Source organism: Panulirus ornatus, chromosome 9 (genome assembly GCF_036320965.1).
Source record: "Panulirus ornatus isolate Po-2019 chromosome 9, ASM3632096v1, whole genome shotgun sequence".
Taxonomy (NCBI): Eukaryota; Metazoa; Arthropoda; class Malacostraca; order Decapoda; family Palinuridae; genus Panulirus; species Panulirus ornatus.
The window spans coordinates 54675112-54699037 of record NC_092232.1 but is presented as its reverse complement, the minus strand read 5'-3'; the positions used below and the strand labels follow the sequence as shown (position 1 = coordinate 54699037).

Sequence of the window (23926 nt, the reverse complement as noted above, 5' to 3'; positions counted from 1 at the left end):
TTGTAGATTTTTTCGATTTTCCGATGTGTGTGTGTGTGTGTGTGTGTGTGTGTGTGTGAACAGATTGTGACGGGTCTCCACGCGATCTCCACAGAAGAGAGAGAGAGAGAGAGAGAGAGAGAGAGAGAGAGAGAGAGAGAGAGAGAGAGAGAGAGAGAGAAAGGAGGGAGTAGAGAAAGGTAAACAAAAGGGGAAGCAGAAACAGAGGTAAACAGAAGGGGGTACTTGAACAGAAAGATAAACAGAAGGGGAGACAGAAACGTTGCCGGAGTCTTGGCTACGCCACACTGGTTGACCTCGAGGTGGGGAGGTGGGGGAGGAGGAGGGTACAGGAGGGGAAGAAAGTGGGGGGTGATGGGGAAGAAACGCCTATTACTCTAAGCAGTGGACCGGGTCCTCAGGGATCATTGTACGGGAGAGAGAGAGAGAGAGAGAGAGAGAGAGAGAGAGAGAGAGAGAGAGAGAGAGAGAGAGAGAGAGAGAGAGGAGTTTAGGGAATGTTGCAAATATTCGTGAAAGACCGACGGCTTTGAAAGTGTACATTGCACTCCGTGAACTCGTGTGTGTGTGTGTGTGTGTGTGTGTGTGTGTGTGTATGTGTATGTGGGCGTAGATAACAAACTTTTACACCAGCATAACCACACACACACACACACACACACACACACACACACACAGAAGAGTAAGGTGTTGGGAGGCACGAGCATGAGAGGGGAGGGTAACGCCCCACCATTGTAGGAGGCAGGTCGGCGGCGACCAGGGTAAGAAGTCCCTCTCTCCACCTGCCCCGCGCCAGCGAGGCTCAGTCGCTCTGCTTGTGTCTACGGAGTGGTAGTCAGGGGGCCTCTCTCTCTCTCTCTCTCTCTCTCTCTCTCTCTCTCTCTCTTTCTCTCTCTCTCCCTCTCCCTCTCTTTTCACCTTACAAGTCCGCGTAAAATTTTTCAGCCACCTGCAGTCGTGGTGAACTTTTCGCATACAATTTGCATAATAGGATTTTGATGACATTTCCCATACGTGAGGCGAGTGGCGGGACGACCCATGAATTCCCTCCTGCAGAAATTTTCGGTTTCTCAATAAGGATTATTTGCTGACCATCCACAAGTAAGTCTAGATATACAATTCTTCTCATATATATATATATATATATATATATATATATATATATATATATATATATATATATATATATATATATATATATATATATAAATGGTGACTGAGTTTGGTAAAGTGTGTGGAAGAAGAAAGTTAAGAGTAAATGTGAATAAGAGCAAGGTTATTAGGTACAGTAGGGTTGAGGGTCAAGTCAATTGGGAGGTAAGTTTGAATGGAGAAAAACTGGAGGAAGTGAAGTGTTTTAGATATCTGGGAGTGGATCTGTCAGCGGATGGAACCATGGAAGCGGAAGTGGATCATAGGGTGGGGGAGGGGGCGAAAATTTTGGGAGCCTTGAAAAATGTGTGGAAGTCGAGAACATTATCTCGGAAAGCAAAAATGGGTATGTTTGAAGGAATAGTGGTTCCAACAATGTTGTATGGTTGCGAGGCGTGGGCTATGGATAGAGTTGTGCGCAGGAGGATGGATGTGCTGGAAATGAGATGTTTGAGGACAATGTGTGGTGTGAGGTGGTTTGATCGAGTAAGTAACGTAAGGGTAAGAGAGATGTGTGGAAATAAAAAGAGCGTGGTTGAGAGAGCAGAAGAGGGTGTTTTGAAATGGTTTGGGCACATGGAGAGAATGAGTGAGGAAAGATTGACCAAGAGGATATATGTGTCGGAGGTGGAGGGAACGAGGAGAAGAGGGAGACCAAATTGGAGGTGGAAAGATGGAGTGAAAAAGATTTTGTGTGATCGGGGCCTGAACATGCAGGAGGGTGTAAGGAGGGCAAGGAATAGAGTGAATTGGAGCGATGTGGTATACAGGGGTTGACGTGCTGTCAGTGGAGTGAATCAAGGCATGTGAGGCGTCTGGGGTGGACCATGGAAAGCTGTGTAGGTATGTATACACGTGTGTGGACATGTGTATGTACATGTGTATGGGGGGGGGGGGGGGTTGGGCCATTTCTTTCGTCTGTTTCCTTGCGCTACCTCGCAGACGCGGGAGACAGCGACAAAGTATAAAAAAAAAAAAAAAAAAAAAAATATATAAATGATGTATGTATACGCATGTGTGCAAGCATCAAACTTCATACTTAGAACAACACATGGTGGGTTGGTCATGACACGTTAAGTTGACGATTATAATTCATAAATCGTCACAATAACGTAAACAAAGTTTGTTTTCATAGTGGAATGACAGGAGAGTAAAGACCGCTATGTCGCGACCCACTGAAGGCCGCTGTGTCGTAGCACGGAAGGCCGCTGTGCCTCATAACATTTATCAATGAATGAGGAACAGCGGAGGAGGAGGAGGAGGAGGCGGTGGTGGTGGTGGTGGGGAGTGTGGTAATGGCAGGGGAAGATGGCGCTGCGGGGTCTGTCTGTCTGTCTTCCGCGTTCAGTCTCAGGACCTGTTCTAGGCTGAGGCTGGTGTAATGCTGTCCAGTTCACTCACACTCCCGCCTCACTGTGTGTGTGTGTATGTGTGTGTGTGTGTGTGTGTGTGTCCAATAGGAGAAATGGAACCTACTTTGGTAAAATCTCGCCAGGATGAACGTCAGGTTGTTGTACATAATAGTAACTGTTAGAACGTATTATTTGAGAGTTTTACGTTTCCTTGTCTCATATCAGTTGCTCACAAGTCTTAATTATAACATAGAACCTTCAGGGTAAAGTACCAGGCTGTGCTGTGTGGATATTGCAAGTTTCAACGAGCAAGTGAAAAAGGCAGCGACGCCTCACTGCCCAGCTGAGCCAAGTTTCAAGACACGAGACGAAGCCTTGAATCTCTCGCATCCATTCTCGCTAAATATCGTGCTATTTATAATTGACTTGTTTTTACAGTCTCGTTGTGATATTATCCCAGAACCTGCGTCATTCAGAGTGACTGCTCGAGCCCTTACTTACGTCAGTCATTAATTCCTGCGAAGGTTGGGGGGGGGTTACATACGTGTGTCTGTGCGTGCGTGGGGTTGCGCCTGTCACCTGCCCCGTTACCTGGAGGGTTAAGGTTGTTGGTTGCTTGCCTGCAGACAACCTCGGCCAACGGGGACGTTCAAACTGTACAATCATCCTTCTCTTTCGTGCGGGTACCAACGCCCAGCCCCGTTGCTCCACGGGGAGGGAGGAAAAACAATACTCGAATTCTTGCAGTAGATGCTTCTTTGAGAACCCACGTATGCTTCGAACTTAGCCAGTTGCTAATACTAAGAAAATCAGTCTCAAGAAACTGATATAAAAGCTTTTAATGCGGTAGTAGACTTCCTTCTAGCGTTAACGTATGTAAGGCAACAGACAAGAACCATAACAGCAAAAGTTTTGGGCCTCGTAAGTGGTTCGAATCAGTAGTTCAGAGGATTTCCCAGGGTCGAATGAAGGTCTGCGGCCTTCTGTCTATGTGTGTGGCTTTCCCACCATGATTAGCGCGCGTCTCCACTCTGCTGCATGACAGTAATCACCTTAACTCCGTTTTACCCAGATTGAAACACCGATTCTTGAAGCTGGTTTCATTGTTGTGGATCAACGTACAAACGTCTGTTTCATTCAGACATTATATCATTCCATGTTTTTAAGCGATCATCTCGAGACAGTAGTATACTGCGCAATACAAGACGATTTCCCTCTCCTGAGGAGAGAAAAAAATCGTAATGGCAGTTCTTTGGTGAGACACTCAAACTATCCTCTAACAATTGAATTGCGTAGTAACTCCACCTTTCCCTTGGGGTCACCATATTGCGGATCAGTACCTCCCCGTCCTCTCCATCATGCCATAAGGGCGTCTCGTGTGACCTTTGTCTTCACTGCCACATCGCAAGGGAAAAATAACAGTCTAGAGACCGAGGGAGATACATGAAAAAATCCTGACACTAAGGCCTCCAGTAGTTCAGTTGATAGCCTTCATCCCCTTCCACATTGAGCCTCCTGCATGTCCACATTCCCAAGGTGGTGTTTACACCTCTCTCCAGCAGGTATCTACCTCATGTTTAGTTTTAAGAAACCTTCCCCTTCCTCCTCAAGGTTGAGGACAGACCATGGTTTTATTCTCCTCAATACGGCCGAGTTGGAAATATTCCAAAGTCCTCGAAGTCCCCCATATGTCTCTCTTTGTTGCTATGAATTGTAATTCTGTTTTACGTAGCGACCGACTTGGTGACGGGCGAAAAGCGAAAAGACACAGAGCAAGAGGAGGTTGTTGGATGTGATGACAATTAAACGAAGCAGCTGAAGAAGACTGGGCCAAAGAGCGTATTTCTTACGTATTAGAAAACGTGAGTATTAAATGATGCAAACGAGATGAGGAGATACTTCGAATGAACAAGCGCTTCAAGACAGCTGAGTGCAGGTTACATAGATTACAATCTATTCGACAGTATCGGAACATCTCATATGTACTTCCCATAAAGGTGTTTATGATCTTGGTGGCACGAAATTCTAACGAACGAATCACGAATTTACTGGGGGCAACTTATCAGAGGTACACAATGAATGTTTAAAGCTATGGTCTCGATCCAGGGGCCGATCGCAAGGACATTGTTGAGATTAAATCGGTGACAAACGTCTTGGTATTACTGATAAGTAATATTTGCATGAGAGGGATTTACCCATAAAAGTCTCTGTTATGCAAATGAGGACACGGATCAGGCCTCATAATGCGAGCAGCCATGAGCTATCTTTTGGTGAGCCAAACGGCGCATGGTTATTGGTTCAGGACTGGGGAGGCGCGAAAACTGTGAACCTGCGGGTCCATGTTCGAGTTACGGACCGGGTATTCGACTTACGCTAAACCCTGCTTATAATCTCGGCCACTCAGGGGTCCTCCGACGTCCGTACCTAACGTTCAGCACCTCCGTTCCTGCGTCCATGTCTTCTTCCTCAGGACCTTGTGCCTTATTCATCCCTCAATCTCCTAAGTTCACATATGCGACTCACCGTCGACGTCCCTTATGTCCCCCACACACCATGTCCTCCCAACACTCTCTTCTTCCATACACACATGTTCATCTTGACCTCAGGTTATTCCCATCATCAGTGTCCTCCCCCTCACTTCTCCTATGTCTTTGTCAAGTGATCTCCTCCGGTACCTATGTCCTCTTCATTACCCACATCCACAACAATCATAACCTCACACTAGTTCTGGGTTCTAACCCACCGCTTACGCCCGTGTTCTGTTCTCTGTTAGGGTCTGCGTATCCTACGTGGGCATTAACAGGCGTATTGCTGGACACACTTGCTCCCCCTCAACGCACCCACGTCCCCATGCGACCAGCCTCCTCGATGCCTAATCCCTTTACGTTCATGCCATCTCACGCGTGAACCGCTTACCCGCGTCATTCCCAGCAAAGTATGCATCTTTTCCCATCGCACGTAGGACATTTCTCTGCATGTATGTCTCGCCCAAGCACGTTGTGGCCTCCCCAGCAGGTTCGGCGGATGGTGCGAGACTTGGGTGGCGGGTGAGGTGAGTACTCGTCTGGCTACTACTGTAATGAAGGGGCGGCTACAGAGAGGCCCGGGCTCTGCCCTTCCTCGTCCCTCTCCTCCTCCAGCCTCAACAAACGCTCGACCGCCCTCGCCATCATCTCCTCCCCTTCACAGGCCTTGCCTGATGAGACTCTCCCTCCCTACACAATGTTCTTATGGTGTTGCGGTGGAGATTCTGTGGTATAAATGTGGACCAAACCGTTGGCTGGGAGGTGACATGACCGGACACAGCAGGACACTGTCCTGCATAGTCAACTTGCAGAGTCTCCTGTGTTGTGATCTGGCTCTGTTTAAACTGCTCTGTCTCGAGTACAACGCCGTGGCGGTTTACACACAGAGGCGGAACTTACGGTCGAATTTACATATAAAGAGGTTACTGCGAGCGTTATATACGGAGGGGTTTGGGGTGTGTGATGAACATTCCTGACGTGTTGCATAACGCAACGGTAACCGAAATACAAGGGTTCGACCCCCGGGGCACGGTTCATGAACCCCGGCATCCAGGGTGGGTCTCCGACGGGCTGGTTGCTGGAGGAGGCCGGTGGTGGCCGGAGGTGTTGGTGATGGTGAGGCTGCCAGTCTACTACACCTCCACTCCTTCCACCGTCCAGCCTCCACCCTGACGCCCCTCCAGTTCAGCGGCTGTCAAGTTGCATCCCTCCTCTCTCTCTGCCTCACCCACACCTGGGCTTGTATGGTTCTGTCCACAAACATATAATCTCTCTATATCACTTATAACACTTCATAACTCGTAACTTACACAACTCTCTCTACGTAACTTTAGATGTTCCTCTGCGGTGAGCGCTACGCGCTAGCCACTGCCTTTTGGCCACTGTGATCAACGGTCAGTATGTGTAGTGTTTACACTGTAATGTCACTGTTGATCACGGTGTTCCTCACATGGTTATACACACACACACACACACACACACACACACACACAGTAGTGCCTATACATAGATACATATACCCCTTCAAACTTCCGTGTGTGGTATATGAATGTATGTATGTATGTATGTATACAACACCCATGTCAACACTAGATCAAGAGACAGGTACACCACCTTCAACACCCTCGACACCACAGTAGTACACATCACCACCACCACAACCATTATCACAACCGCCACAACCATCATCATCACCACCACAACCATCATTCCCACCACCACAACCATTATCACCACAACCATTATCACCACAACCATCATCACAACCGTCACAACCATCATCATCACCACCACAACCATCATTCCCACCACCACAACCATTATCACCACAACCATCATCACCACCACCACAACCATCATCACAACCGCCACAACCATCTTCACAACCACCACCACCATCATCACCACCACCACAACCATTATCACCACAACCATCATCACCACCACCACAACATCATCACAACCGCCACAACCATCATCACAACCGCCACAACCATCATCATCACCACCACAACCATCATTCCCACCACCACAACCATTATCACCACAACCATCATCACCACCACCACCACCATCATCACAACCGTCACAACCATCATCACCACCACCACCACCATCATCACCACCACCACCACCATCATCACAACCACCACAACCATCATCACAACCACCACAACCATCATCACAACCACCACCACCATCATCACAACCACCACAACCATCATCACCACCACCACAACCATCATCACCACCACCACCACCATCATCACAACCACCACAACCATCATCACAACCACCACCACCATCATCATCACCACCACCACAACATCATCACAACCGCCACAACCATCATCACAACCACCACAACCATCATCACCACCACCACCACCATCATCACAACCACCACAACCATCATCACCACCACCACAACCATCATCACAACCACCACAACCATCATCACAACCACCACAACCATCATCACAACCGTCACAGATATCATCACCACCACCACAACCATCATCACAACCGTCACAACCATCATCACAACCACCACCACCATCATCACCACCACCACCACCATCATCACAACCACCACAACCATCATCACCACCACCACAACCATCATCACCACCACCACCATCATCACAACCACCACAACCATCATCACCACCACCACAACCATCATCACAACCACCACCACCATCATCACAACCACCACAACCATCATCACCACCACCATAACCATCATCACAACCGTCACAATCATCATCACAACCACCACCACCATCATCACCACCACCACAACCATCATCACCACCACCACAACATCATCACAACCGCAACCATCATCATCACACCACCACAACCATCATCACAACCACCACAACCATCATCACAACCACCACAACCATCATCACAACCACCACAACCATCATCACAACCGCCACAACCATCATCACAACCACCACAACCATCATCACAACCACCACAACCATCATCACAACCACCACAACCATCATCACAACCACCACAACCATCATCACAACCACCACAACCATCATCACAACCACCACAACCATCATCACAACCACCACAACCATCATCACAACCACCACAACCATCATCACAACCGCCACAACCATCATCACCACCACCACAACCATCATCACAACCGCCACAACCATCATCACAACCACCACAACCATCATCACAACCGCCACAACCATCATCACAACCACCACAACCATCATCACAACCGCCACAACCATCATCACAACCACCACAACCATCATCACAACCACCACAACCATCATCACAACCGTCACAGCCATCATCACAACCACCACAACCATCATCACCACCACCACAACCATCATCACAACCGCCACAACCATCATCACAACCGCCACAACCATCATCACCACCACCACAACCATCATCACAGCCACCACAACCATCATCACAACCGCCACAACCATCATCACAACCGTCACAGCCATCATCACAACCACCACAACCATCATCACCACCACCACAACCATCATCACAACCGCCACAACCATCATCACAACCACCACAACCATCATCACCACCACCACAACCATCATCACCACCACCACCACCATCATCACAACCGTCACAGCCATCATCACCACCACCACAACCATCATCACAACCGCCGGCTTCTTCATGAAACAGTTGCCTCAAATATGAGAGTTGATTACCCTCCTCGTAGTGAGGTCAGCGTGAGGGTACGCTGACCACGGGGATGTTTCTCGCTCAACACCCTCACTCTCAGCTGGACCTGTGCTGCCGAGGATTGCTAGCTCTCGTCCTCATCTTCCGCCCAGCTCGACTGAGGTGGCCAGGAGGGAGGGAAGACACTGTGGCAACGCGTCAATAATGTAACATGTGGGACCCGCTGGCTTGTGTATAATGTTGTTGCGTGAGAGGAGTCATGGTGTCGGATTTACAATGTATAGGGCAAGGCTTGTTACCATCCAGGGTCGGATCCTCACTGTCCTCAGACACAGGGACCAGGAAGACTCTTCAATCGTCCATAGAATGGATCAGATCCCTTATGGACCAAAGTCAAATTTACAGTGATATACTTGGGTCATTCGAATGCACGTTTTTCTACAAAGTGGAAAAAATGATAATATTCCAAGGTCGAGAGAGAGAGAGAGAGAGAGAGAGGAGAGAGAGAGAGAGAGAGAGAGAGAGAGAGAGAGAGAGAGAGAGAGAGAGAGAGAGAGAGAGAGAGAGAGAGAGAGAGAGAAGATGGGGTTAAGAGTCATTGGTAGTAGGAATACCCAGTGTGGCAGACCTCGCTGTACACACCTCCCTGAACCTATGATGTTGGGGATCTTCAGGGAAGATGAAGAGATTGCGGCTTTACACCATCGTCACGACACGTGAACATGTTCCCTTAAAATGATGAGGAAGAGAAATGGGCGATCAACTGTTCTGGTGTCATCCGTAGCTCATCAGTAATGTTGTTATGTCTTCTCTCGCCTGGTGGAGGGCCAGGCCGTCACCAGCGGAGGTTGAGGTTTTATTCATGTCAAAAAGGAGTTGAAAAAGTGATATCAAGCCAAGAATAATGTACCTGCTTTACGAGGAAAAGTGAGTGACCTCGTACCCCGAGATCTTCACCAAGAACCACCATATATTCTTCCAAAAGCTGATGCTTTTAAAGGGGACAGACTGACGGCTGCCAAAACTCAGAACATGATTCATGTTCATGGATGAGGGAATATTCAGCAAACTGTTCACGTCCTCCGAGAGACCAAGTGCTTCAATATGCTCAAATATTCTCACCATGGATGAGAGAAGAGTGAGGGGTGACCCGATCACAATCTTTATCAGCTTGATTCTATTAGACATTGAGCAATACTTCGAGATATACAGGGATACCACAACCAGAGACACTGGGGCCTCCACGAGTGTATAGAGCTCCGTCCTCCGTATAGCACACACACACACACACACACACACACACACACACACACACACACACATTCCCGTCTCCTTTACAACGTCCTTATCAAGTGATGGTCAGGGCTGGTTGGTGGTGGGTGGACACTAGTCAGGGTCGCATTGCTGAACTGGTTTCCTGACTAGGAAGTCATCGACCTCAGATATATATATATATATATATATATATATATATATATATATATATATATATATATATATATATATATATATATATACACACGTATATATCTTGCCGTTCGTGTCACAAACTGTGACTTCCGCCCATTTGTCATTACGTGTTTACAAGGAGTGTCACTGTATTACACTTTAAGTTACAGTCTTTCACGAAATTACGCAACACTTATGCAGAGTAACGCTGTGTAAGTGCTATACTTGCTGGGTCACAGCGTTTCACAGTGTTACAACCCTATACTGAGTTATGAGATTTATACAGTTTATGAAATGTAATTAGACTACTTTATATGTCATCTTGTTACTTGGTGTTATGCATAGTACAAGTTTGTTACACGATGTGATTTCAAGTCACATAGTTTCACAACTTAGCGATGTGTTACACTAAGTTACACATCGTTACAACGTGTTACGCAGCGTTACTTAACGCAGCGTAACACGTTGTCTTGAGTATCCTTGATCCTCGCCCAGTTCAGCTGGGGTTTTCCCTGCCTCCGCCAACCTCACACAGGCGAAGAAATACGATGGGCACATTTTCCACTGAATTGTGCAGGATTTCCATATAAACGACATTTTTATCCAATGAAACCACCCCAAGATTTACCTCCTTAAGCCTCCGTCTCCACTTGTGTTCTGGGGCTTTTACGAATACTCTCTCATTTCGTATTTTCGTTAGTCGAAAACGTGAAGTTGTTGTGCGATGTATTGGTGTCATTCTGTGGTTGTCAGCAAAGGATACAAATAACTTCCAGGGGATAAACACACGTGTTAGCCGGTATAAAGTCAATATATAATAGCATTCAAGGTGTATGTGTGTTGGGAATGGTAAGGATGGGGTGGTACCGGACTTCACCTGCTGGAGGTTACACCGCGAGTGAAAAGTCGCCTTTAGCGAGACTGCATCATCTTGTCAGAACTTCTTTGTTCCAAGGAGTCCATCATTCCCTGCTACTGGTAATAGCGCAGTCTTGGAGTTGCAGGGGCTTCTGGAAAATGGGTCCTAGAGCAACACTAGGACTCTTTCAGGATATAGTGCAGAGTTTACTTGTTCGTCGTGGAGAAAATGGGAAAGGGTAAGATGTCCTTTCCCAAATTCTGGAAAGAATATATCAAGCCTACGTCACTCATGATACTCAGTACGACAACAGTATGTCGTTCCCTCCCTCAGTCCACCACAAACTTGGTGCCACAGTGTGGCCATCAGAGCCTCATGTGCAGTAGTGGCAGGGCCGTCCTCTGGCTGCCCCGTGTCTTGTGGTCGCCCCTTCCCTGGTTCTCGTGGTCGCCCCTTCCCTGGTTCTCGTGGTCGCCCCTTCCCTGCTTCTCGTGGTCGCCCCTTCCCTGGTTCTCATGGTCGCCCCTTCCCCGGTTCTCTTGGTCGCTCCTTCCCCCAACCTGGCTATTAACATCCTCCTCTACCTGATCATCGGGCGCTGTCTATGTGCGTCATACCATTACCTTAACTCAAGGATGATAAGGGATCGGCTCAGTACCTGGGGCGTCACGACGCGTGGCAGGAGCGGCCCTCGACGACGTTCTCTTGCTTGTAGGTGCTAGTGGACTGGAGGGCTCCTCCAAGGTACCCACCCCGCCTGATTCGTGTAAAGTCTCGCACTTCATATGATCCTTGGGCTTCTTGCTGTATAGAGGGGTGAGGTAGGGGAACCTAGATGAGGCCAGACGATGTAGAGGGCGCTAACACAGCTGGAGATGATCATCAGAAGGATTGTGGGCGGTGTCGAAACTTGTAGCTATTTGTGGATGCAAGGCCAACCATCCTTGTACACGTCGCCTGTGTTTTGCCCCTTTGGGAGGTTCCGCTGATCGAGTCTGGGCCTCACGTGGTGCCTCCTAGGCGAGATAGGCCTCACGTGGTATCGTGTAGGTTGTTCAGGTGAGGTGAGGTGGGGGGGGGGGGGGTGAGGGGTAGCGGGTTACAAGGACGAACAGTAGACAAGGACGAATTCCATAAATGTGGGTAAGAACGCTACGTCTTCTCATTAGCTTCAGCTCAGTTTACTGCATCGGTAGTTCGCTTGTTAACGCTCATTGTTTATCCTGTTTGTTCCCTGGATTGTCTCATAGATGATTCAGACGACGCGTTTTGTCTGCTGTGTAACAGTTTGTGATTATTTAAACCAGGCGACCCATACCGTCGAACGTCAGAGTTGTGGGTCGCAGTTCCGGCCAAGTACACCACCCTGATGCTCGATGTTATAAAGTTCAGAGTACAATCTCATCGAGGAACTTCCTCCTTCTAAAATATTCATTACTTCCCTGCTGATGATTGTAGCGTAACACTGAAGCAGCAGGACCTCAGCCAGAGGGGTCTTGGCGTTAATCGTGTGTGTATGATATAAATGTTCGTGTGGGAGAGTGGGCCAGGTGCCAGGAATGGCGACGGTGATTTTCTAGTAAGACTGGAGATCATCCTCAAGCGCGTCAGTTATGAACGTTTTCTTTTTAATGAAGAATGTTTGTCTGTCAGTCTGTGTGTCTCTTATCCTTCACTTCTTACCTTCTTTCTTAAATCTCTCGTAGAACGTATAATCCCCAATGACAATTGTTTACTCTGGGCTGCCAACACTAACCTAGGATGTGTGTCTCTCTCTCCCCCACAGGAGCGTACATGTACCTGTTCACCCGCCAGGTCCTCAACTGGCAAGCTGATGACTACGGCCTTTGGAACACCTACAAAAACCTGTTGTCTACCCTGGGTAAGTGTGTTATCATCCTTGCTGGTCGACCCAAGGGCTCTCTATCGAACCCCTATACATTTAACGGTCTTTCTATGAGCCATTAACTCTGAGATTTATGACGTGAGTTACGTGTGCGTTTGTGGGCATTTATGAACCACTTGCTCACTTAAGCATGAAGCTGTTTCATTAAAATGGATCAGTGATAGCAAGTTTATTTGTTCCTTTAAAGTCCCATCAATAACAATCAACAAATGGATATATATATATATATATATATATATATATATATATATTCTAAGAGAGTTAACCATGTGTGACGGCTACTTTTCCTGCCCTAACCTGACACACACACACCACCCTCCCTTCGTTACCCCCACAGGGTCCCTGGTCGCGGTGCCAGTGCTCAGCGCTGGACTGAAGGTGTCTGACAATGCGCTGGCGATGGTGGGCGCCTTCTCGTCCGTGTTCGACTACGTCCTGTACGGCCTGGTGACGGTGGAGACGTTCTTCTTCATGTGGCTCGGTAAGGCGCAGTTCCCCAGGGTAATGCCTGAGTCAGACCTCGTAGTGTTTGAGGTATGGTTGGCTCTGACTGGGTTGACCTACACACACAGTACTGTTCTGGCTGATGATCAGTTCGTGTTATGTCTTTCCCGTGTCATGAGCAATGTGAATCTACAGCACAGTCTTCAGTAAATGTCTTTATCTGATTTTCTCAATAAAGAGAAATGAAATCTTCGACAAAGAGAGTAAAGTAATTTATTGAGATGAAATAGATTTTTTGATGGAATATTTTCAAAGTAATATCTTTCTGTTATAATCTAGTATTTACAGTAAGCGAAATGGTCTTCATAGATCATGAAAGATGTTTATATTACTAGTTACATTTTATATTCACGATACCTTATAACAATTCATTTACTTATGGTATTTATAATATTTGATGATGATATATGTTCATTATAGACTCAGATATTTATAATGCCACTGATGGTTACGTGAGGGTAGGATGTACAGTGATAACCACTATCTCCCAGACGAATCAGGAAGCTTATCTGTGATCTCTCCTCCTCCACATAGCTCCCGTGGCTGCCCTCCTTGTCAACTCCTGCGCTATAGCTATCCGGGCAATGCTCTCCAAGTACGTGGCCCCCGACGAGCAAGGTCAGTCTCCCTCTGTCTTTATGTTCTGTTCGTCTCCCAAGCTTTCTTTATCTCACACGTCCCTCTGTCGATAATGTCTCGTAGTCATCCTAAGTTAGTGAGTTTGAATAACTTGGTGAATTATCTTCTCCTGTATCTCTTGTCTCTCACATCTCTCGTGGATTACCCAAGGCGTGCACGGCTATAACACTGGTCGCTTAATATGTGAATTTTACTCACGTTTCAGTTGTTACGTTGTCGCTGTGGTCTTACCGGCTCGAGTTGTTGGGCTGGACGAGACGTTGTGTTATGGCCTGGGTTTGTAGAACTCTTGCTCTATTCATACGTACAAACATATATAAAGTGCAGGTTCAGAGGTATACTCTTTCAGTACACGGGGATGGATGCTATCAGGATCATAAGCCTTGCTTGTGTCCAGAGAGAAAATCGCTTTTCGGACAGTATGAAAAGAGATTACGGGAAGAGGCATAGGATTAGTAAGAGGAGCATCAGGGGGTGAAGGAATGTTAGAGTCATCCAAGGTAGACTTAGAGGAGAAACGGGAACCAGGGAGAGTTGCTTTGTCTCCGGGGGAGACAGCTATAATACCGTCAGAACGGAAAAGGGAAGGAAAGGTAGAGCGACAGAAGTTGTTAGCGACGTCCTTTGCTGAAAACAAGAGGAGAGGTTAGTACACTTCCTTTGTATCAAAGGAACGCTTCGCCTCACGGGTAACGTACTTGCAATGATAACGGGAAGTGTTATTAAAAGATGAATGGGATTCTGAGGAAGGAGAGTTTTTCCATGCCCGATATGCCTGAATGGCCTCAGAACAGGAACGGCTTGACCCAATGATTGGAAGAAGATGTCATCTTGGAAGAGGAGGGAACAAATGCTTCCATTCCTGCAGAGACAGAAGCATCACCACATGAGACAGAAATTTACCCAAGGAAAGTCAGAAAAGAATTTTTGTAAGTTGTTCCAGTCAGCTTTGTTGATGTGCCAATATTTACGTTTAGAAATAATGCTGGATGGGGAGGTGCCGTTAACTAACTACGAAATAGACGTTCGTTGAGAAAGCTTCAGTAAAACTTTCAAAACAGTAGACGGACCATATATGCTAATGCAAAGCAAACTTTAGAAAAAAAAAGAAACCAAAATGTAGGCCGATGATATAAAGTGCTTGTTGCCTGAATGAGAAGTACAGAGAATCTCAAAGAGGCCAACATCCATCATGATAAATCTAGTTATGTAAATTTGCACAAAGAAACCAAGGGGCCGATGCATTAAAGTAAGCGTCAGTATGAAGGGTATGTTGCTAATAGCAAAAGAAATCTTAGGGAGTTTTATTGTTGTTTGGTCCATTGTTTATAGAAAACATTGACTTAGTTCAATAGTGAAGACACAACAAAGATCTTAAACATGATTTTTTCTTTTTTGCGTCTTTATCTATGGTCAAGACGCAACTCCTTGTCCCGAATTCAACCCCACTGTTAAGAGAGGAAAAAGTTGTGCAACATATTGACATAGAAAATTAATACAAACGATCAGCATAAGATGGACTAAATATGAATAAAACAACAGGTCCTGATTAGTTTTATCTGAGGACAGTGAAAGAGGCGAAAAATGAGATAGTCATCCCTTGGCTACTCTTTTCAGTAAATCATTTCTTATGGAGAAGGTTTCAGAGGAAAGATTTGTCGATGTAACAACGATGCTCAAAAAGAGTAACAAGTCACTGCCCGGAACTAATCGTCCAATTAGCTTCAAGTCTGTAAACCATTTAAAAAAATAACTAAAAAAAAAAAAAGGTTTTCAGGATGGTTTTCGAAGGAATCGCTTATGTCTGACAAATCTGCTTGATATCTTCTGCAGTATGATATGATCAACATGTATGATGATACCAAAGCAGTTGATGTCATCTATGTAGAGTTTCAAAAAAAAATATTCGCTTAAGTTTCGGATCCAAGTTCCAAGAGAAGCTTAAGTAGCAATGGTATGAATGGTGTTGTACTTTGGCGGTTGGGAAATCAGTTGATTGGTCGTGAACAGATAGAAGTGATTGATGGCCAGACCCCTGAATGGTTAGATGTTACAAGTGGTGTGCATAGCGCCAGGTTCTCTCTGTCTTATACTCGTAAATCACTGACTACATTGTTAGATATCGAAATTCGCAGACGATTCTGAGTTGGTCAACGAATTTTACTGCTGAAATTGAACGTCTGGAGCTTCAAACCAACATAGCCGAACTGATAACCAAAATGAATTTTGATTTCGACAATCGCAAAGTTTTACATATCTGTATTGAAAACGAGAGGAATTCTGTTGGCTACAAAACTTAATTGAGGTAAAAGACTAAAGTGATAATCTCTGGTGAGCTAAAGCCAAGTAAACACTGTTTACAAGCATTATTAAAGCTGAAAAAAAATGTCATTCATAAGAAGGATTTTCTTAACCAGTCGTTGATATGTCCACAACTCGAGCACTGGCTTCAGTTTTGGTCACCTTTAAAAACAAACAATGACATAATGGAGAGAACACAGCGTCGAGCTGCCAAGTTGATGCCCGCACAGAGGAACAAATCCTACGAGAGCCAACGAAATAACAAAATTATTTACCTTAGAAAAGAGACGGTTAAGAAATGATCAAATGAAGGTATTCAGAAATATCAGAAGCTGCAATGATCTTGATCTAATGTACTTCTTAACGGTTGATTTTACTCTAAGTAATGAATATAATCTCGTAGGGAAACGTTTTACCTCGAATGAAGCAAAGTGATTTTTCTTCAGCAGGAATGTTGACATCTGAAATGATTTAACGACACTAGTTAAAGCAGTAACAAATATACGTATAAGAACAGATTTGCTGAATAGTACGCTTCAAGTTCACAATCAACATTATTTGTGTCTCTTTAGTTACACGAGTAGTTTACTGGCTTTTCTCCTTGAAACATCTGTATGTCCTTTTATTCTTACCACACTAATCTGAGAGTTTCTAATATCTTCCACTATCATGAACAGCCTTGAAAGGGCCCAGTGGCTTGTTGCTGTTTGATAAGCATACGGCCAGAAGTTTAGTCTCGTACAATCTCGTTAAGCGAGGACACCATACCTGTAATGGTAGACCACCATGTACTTGCCCTGACACAAACACACTGCTACTCTAGAAGGCACAGATTACCTCCGACCAGTTTGAAGTTTAAAAGTTCATCTACAAACAGTTTAGACTTCAAAGAAGCTACCATACAGAGCCAGAATCCTAGCGAGGTGCACCGCGTACTTTCCGACGGTGTCTGCCATACAGGTCTAATTAATGGGGTGACGAGGCGGCCTCTGAGTGTGTGTGTGTGTGTGTGTGTAGCCTCCCGCTGGGTCAGGGTGGCTGCTGCGCGCGTTGGCGTCCTTCCTCAACTGTTGCAACATGAATGAGGTACTTAAGGTTTTGCAAGTTGGTGATGGGGTGGTGGGGACGATGGTTGATGGTGTAGTAATTCCGTACATGCCGCGCCCTGTGATAAGAGGAGCCGCGAGGTCGGAAGACAGGAAGGTCACCTGTTTATACAGCCCAAGGTTGATGACTAGTCTGGCTGTGAGTGGTCCCCTGGTCCTCCTGTGGCCAGTGGATCATCACTGATAGACGACGCTGTCATCCACAGCCTCTCTCGTCCTCCACTGGTGATGTGCCTGATTCATCATGAGTTCTTACCTCCATGTATTCGTACCATGTCCCCCTGATTCATCTTAACTGAGAAGTCAATAGATGGAAGCGTCGCATTCGCCAGTTTCATCTCTAACACGTCTTTACGTTTTCTATTGCTGTGCCCGATTATTCACGCACTCTGTTCAAGCAAAGAGGATGACTTCAGGTACAGGTTCACGTTGGCCGACCTGCATTAGATTATGATATCCAGCTCAGACGTCACGACGTCAGACAGAAATGAATAAATACATGACGGGGAGGCCAAGTGAACCAAGTATAACCTGATTTTGGCGTTGGCCAAGACGGCGAACATGGGTTGATTGACGAGTCTTTGTTTACATTAATTTAACATTTAGATAACTTAAGGTGTGGTAACCTGCAGCCTTATGTGGGTGATGCCTTCCACTCCAGACCAGTTCTCTTACCGTACAATAGTTAGCCATAGCATAGAGAAATGTTAAAGTGGATATTCATGACAAGAAGTATATTCATATGGTGAATAAAACTGAAGATTCAATGATGTTGAATGTTGGTCCCATATCAGAGTTCTGAATCATCTGGCGGCAGTGTTGAAGAAGCCAAAAATGAGGGCGGACAGCCCCCTCATCCTACCTGCTATGGTAAATGTGTCACCTGCTTCTGTTGTCTCATTACCTTGGCTGCCGAACTGGTTCTGCATTTGGAGTGGCCGCAAATATGCCATCTGGTGGGGGCCTTCTGATCTCGTCTGGTCCTTATAAATCAGGTCAGTGGGTTTGTTCCTGCTTCGAGGAGAAGGGGAACTCTTGTCAACACACAGGTCTCTTAGTAACACGTGAAGGAACCAGACTAAGACGGTAAGTAACAATATGTAGTCTTGCTTAGTCTGTCGAACCTCGAACCTTCAGAACGCCTCATCCAAGACTTCACCAGCAACTAACATTCCCCCAGACAATGCTGCAAGATAAGGAATATGGATGGGGTGAAGTTAAAAGAAGAAGGTTGTGAAAGTTTGACTAACGAAAAGGTGGCATTACAACACCACGCACAGCCGCCTCCACCACCTCCCCTTCATATGAGTGACGACCTTGCCCCTAACACCATCCACCACCTCCGACTGCCCCTCGTCCATACCACGAGCCATGTCTACGCTCGGGTTTTTGTGGAGTTTGAATACAAGAGAGAGGGAAGTATGTAGAGGACATGGTGTTCATGCACCCGTCTGGCTTGGTCCACGCCCTCGATCACCCACTCCTGACAGGCGTAGTTATCTTACACGCCTGCTCACCCCCGCCACACCTGAGTAATCTTTGCCATGTTCTTTGCCGAGCTAGGTCAAACCGGCGGTACTGGTAATTACGCAACAATTGTGCCACACCTCGTTATCTCTGACCTGCGCTACACTTGTTCATCTTACACCTGAGCTACACCTGTTTCCCCTCACACCTGCGACGCACCTGTGAACCCTACACACATCAGAAGGATTGTATAGAGGATTTTCTTTTAATTGAATCAAGTCTTCTCTTCATTTCTAAGATCATTTCATAGTCTTGGCTTTTGCTTTTACTTTTTCACCCGCCAACATGTGTATCCGTTCCCGATTAGAATCTCTTGAGGATCATATTTGTATTTGTGACCGCTGCAGCAAGCATATAGGTAGAAAATGAATGAATGAGACTAGAGTCCATATACAGTCTAGGGCAATTAGATATACGTTTGTGATACAGTTCATTCACAATGAAAAAAATGGAAATGAAAGATCCTACAGAAGAGGTGTGGATAAGGAATGATTGATGTATAGATGAATAGAGGGATGAATGAAAGGGTAACCAAGTCTGTTAGCAGATTGTAAGACATGAGAAAAAGCGAGTGGGAGAACAGGAAGAAGAGTGGCATAGAAAAAGCGGCGTCGGGTTTATTGGGCAATTGGAAGGGAACCTAACCTTACGAACAGTCTTGACCTCGTCTGATTGTTCATTTGCATCCAGACGTTCAACCTTTATGTGTATTTTATATGGGCTTCAGTCTGTTGTTAATGGTTTCAGAACTCATTAGTGGGATCTTGGCCTAAATCTATGATAGTATTATGTGGATTATGACACCAGCTGGAGTGGCATGTCTTCATCACGTAGAACAAGATAGTTCTCTCTCTCTCTCTCTCTCTCTCTCTCTCTCTCTCTCTCTCTCTCTCTCTCTCTCTCTCTCTCTCTGAGGGGGAAATAGTCCCTCTCACGACCACCATAACTGCTCTCCCAACCCTCGCAAGTTCCCTTGTCTTCTGAAGTGCCAGATTCACACGGATCCCGACCCCTCTGGAGAGACGCGTTATTATGAGAGACAGACAACCTTGTTTCCTCCCACGTTAAGATTGCCAGCTTCTGGAGGGACAGAGTTTACCCTTACTACAGCAATCGTACGGTCGCCTCCCTCTGGGTAAGCACGATCATCTGAAACAAGAAAATCCTTCTTTACTTTGAGTAGCAAAAGCATTTTCACCTAACCATCAGTAGTGCCCATGTCGTCACCATCCGTAGGTCTATCTTTTTTCTCTTTTTTTTCCCGAAAGAGAAAGTGTTTATCATCAAGAACCACATAATTCTGACGTTATGGGCTTGATTCCCATCCGGGTGGTAGAGACGCCTCCTAGGACTGCTACAGCAGTTTTCACTCGTGGATAACTATTATCCTAGTGACATGTTTTCGTCTCGTACATTGTGGAGCAAATCTGACAGATTTTCTGTTTTTTATAATAGGTTTAGACAATGGTTCTATACCCCTACTGTATAAGGTGAAAAATGCCTTCAGTGATTTCAATTTACCGATAAAGTTTAAAGAAAATGATATGAAATAAAGGCGTCGTGAAATGTGATGAAGGAGTCTGTGGTGCCTTCAGTGACGGGGGAGAAAAAGGGTTTGAGAACCAGTGTCGTAAGGAATAAAGAGAAATTCCTTTATTGAAAATCAATCACGTCGACCGCCATGATCATCCGTAGCAGATGTGCTCTTCATAAAGGCGTCTTTTATCATCAGCTGGAACGGCTGTGTTCTCGCCACCTGGAGCCCACCAACCCACACCCTCAGTCCAGCAGCTCGGGTTGTTGACGACGTGACCCGTCCTCGTCGCCTGGATCACCACCAAGATTAAGTCTTGTTTTGAAAACAACAGTCAATCAGTGGACGCGAAAATAGAATGGACGAATTTTTGTATGGCATCACCGACCTAATTTTTCGCCTCGATCCTTCATGATTTTGGTTCTTTCACTCTGAACCTGTGCGTTGGCGTGTATTCCTTTTCCATTTTAGATATTACTTCTTTTCTCTTCTTTTTATTATGCCATGGACATGTGTGGCTTCTGCCATCATATGAAAGGCCTATTGGTATATTGATTAATTGGTCTTCAACGAATACAAAGCCATTGGTCTGTCCTGAACGTTTCCATGTAAAAGGTTATCATGGCGATGCAACCACCAGTGTACGTTTGGAGCTGACGAAGGAACGTCTGATGGTTTGGACTACAAGTTATTGGGCTTAAACAGAGTTACGGATCGTGACACCGTGAGTGGTACAGAGTTACGGATCTGTGACACCGTGAGTGGTACAGAGTTACGGATCGTGACACCGTGAGTGGTACAGAGTTACGGATCGTGACACCGTGAGTGGCACAGAGTTACGGATTCGTGACACCGTGAGTGGTACAGAGTTACGGATCCGTGACACCGTGAGTGGTACAGAGTTACGGATCGTGACACCGTGAGTGGTACAGAGTTACGGATCTGTGACACCGTGAGTGGCACAGAGTTACGGATCGTGACACCGTGAGTGGTACAGAGTTACGGATCCGTGACACGTGAGTGGCACAGAGTTACGGATCCGTGACACCGTGAGTGGCACAGAGTTACGGATCGTGACACCGTGAGTGGTACAGAGTTACGGATCCGTGACACGTGAGTGGCACAGAGTTACGGATCGTGACACCGTGAGTGGTACAGAGTTACGGATCCGTGACACGTGAGTGGCACAGAGTTACGGATCGTGACACCGTGAGTGGTACAGAGTTACGGATCGTGACACCGTGAGTGGCACAGAGTTACGGATCCGTGACACGTGAGTGGCACAGAGTTACGGATCCGTGACACGTGAGTGGCACAGAGTTACGGATCGTGACACCGTGAGTGGCACAGAGTTACGGATCCGTGACACGTGAGTGGCACAGAGTTACGGATCGTGACACCGTGAGTGGTACAGAGTTACGGATCGTGACACCGTGAGTGGTACAGAGTTACGGATCCGTGACACCGTGAGTGGTACAGAGTTACGGATCGTGACACCGTGAGTGGTACAGAGTTACGGATCCGTGACACGTGAGTGGCACAGAGTTACGGATCGTGACACCGTGAGTGGTACAGAGTTACGGATCGTGACACCGTGAGTGGCACAGAGTTACGGATCGTGACACCGTGAGTGGTACAGAGTTACGGATCCGTGACACGTGAGTGGCACAGAGTTACGGATCGTGACACCGTGAGTGGCACAGAGTTACGGATCGTGACACCGTGAGTGGTACAGAGTTACGGATCGTGACACCGTGAGTGGCACAGAGTTACGGATCCGTGACACGTGAGTGGCACAGAGTTACGGATCTGTGACACCGTGAGTGGCACAGAGTTACGGATCGTGACACCGTGAGTGGCACAGAGTTACGGATCTGTGACACCGTGAGTGGTACAGAGTTACGGATCTGTGACACCGTGAGTGGCACAGAGTTACGGATCTGTGACACCGTGAGTGGCACAGAGTTACGGATCGTGACACCGTGAGTGGTACAGAGTTACGGATCCGTGACACCGTGAGTGGTACAGAGTTACGGATCCGTGACACCGTGAGTGGCACAGAGTTACGGATCCGTGACACCGTGAGTGGCACAGAGTTACGGATCCGTGACACGTGAGTGGCACAGAGTTACGGATCGTGACACCGTGAGTGGCACAGAGTTACGGATCCGTGACACGTGAGTGGCACAGAGTTACGGATTCGTGACACCGTGAGTGGCACAGAGTTACGGATCGTGACACCGTGAGTGGTACAGAGTTACGGATCCGTGACACGTGAGTGGCACAGAGTTACGGATCGTGACACCGTGAGTGGTACAGAGTTACGGATCGTGACACCGTGAGTGGTACAGAGTTACGGATCCGTGACACCGTGAGTGGCACAGAGTTACGGATCCGTGACACGTGAGTGGCACAGAGTTACGGATCGTGACACCGTGAGTGGCACAGAGTTACGGATCTGTGACACCGTGAGTGGTACAGAGTTACGGATCCGTGACACGTGAGTGGCACAGAGTTACGGATCGTGACACCGTGAGTGGCACAGAGTTACGGATTCGTGACACCGTGAGTGGTACAGAGTTACGGATCCGTGACACCGTGAGTGGTACAGAGTTACGGATCCGTGACACCGTGAGTGGTACAGAGTTACGGATCGTGACACCGTGAGTGGTACAGAGTTACGGATCGTGACACCGTGAGTGGCACAGAGTTACGGATCGTGACACCGTGAGTGGCACAGAGTTACGGATCTGTGACACCGTGAGTGGCACAGAGTTACGGATCTGTGACACCGTGAGTGGCACAGAGTTACGGATCCGTGACACCGTGAGTGGTACAGAGTTACGGATCCGTGACACCGTGAGTGGTACAGAGTTACGGATCCGTGACACCGTGAGTGGCACAGAGTTACGGATTCGTGACACCGTGAGTGGCACAGAGTTACGGATCGTGACACCGTGAGTGGTACAGAGTTACGGATCCGTGACACCGTGAGTGGTACAGAGTTACGGATCCGTGACACCGTGAGTGGTACAGAGTTACGGATCGTGACACCGTGAGTGGCACAGAGTTACGGATCGTGACACCGTGAGTGGTACAGAGTTACGGATCCGTGACACCGTGAGTGGTACAGAGTTACGGATCCGTGACACCGTGAGTGGCACAGAGTTACGGATCCGTGACACCGTGAGTGGTACAGAGTTACGGATCCGTGACACCGTGAGTGGCACAGAGTTACGGATCCGTGACACCGTGAGTGGTACAGAGTTACGGATCCGTGACACCGTGAGTGGTACAGAGTTACGGATCTGTGACACCGTGAGTGGCACAGAGTTACGGATTCGTGACACCGTGAGTGGCACAGAGTTACGGA

General features: G+C 46.9%; 1 protein-coding gene across 1 annotated transcript in view; it reads left to right on the top strand.

Moving 5' to 3' along the window:
• The window catches only part of LOC139750431 (probable peptidoglycan muropeptide transporter SLC46), a 33826-nt gene that overhangs the window by 1782 nt on the left and 8118 nt on the right, over positions 1 to 23926 (top strand). The window contains exons 2-4 of the mRNA XM_071665231.1: positions 12823 to 12918; positions 13280 to 13423; positions 13981 to 14064. Coding sequence (XP_071521332.1) covers positions 12823 to 12918; positions 13280 to 13423; positions 13981 to 14064 — 324 coding nt within the window. The remainder of the gene's footprint in view (positions 1 to 12822; positions 12919 to 13279; positions 13424 to 13980; positions 14065 to 23926) is intronic.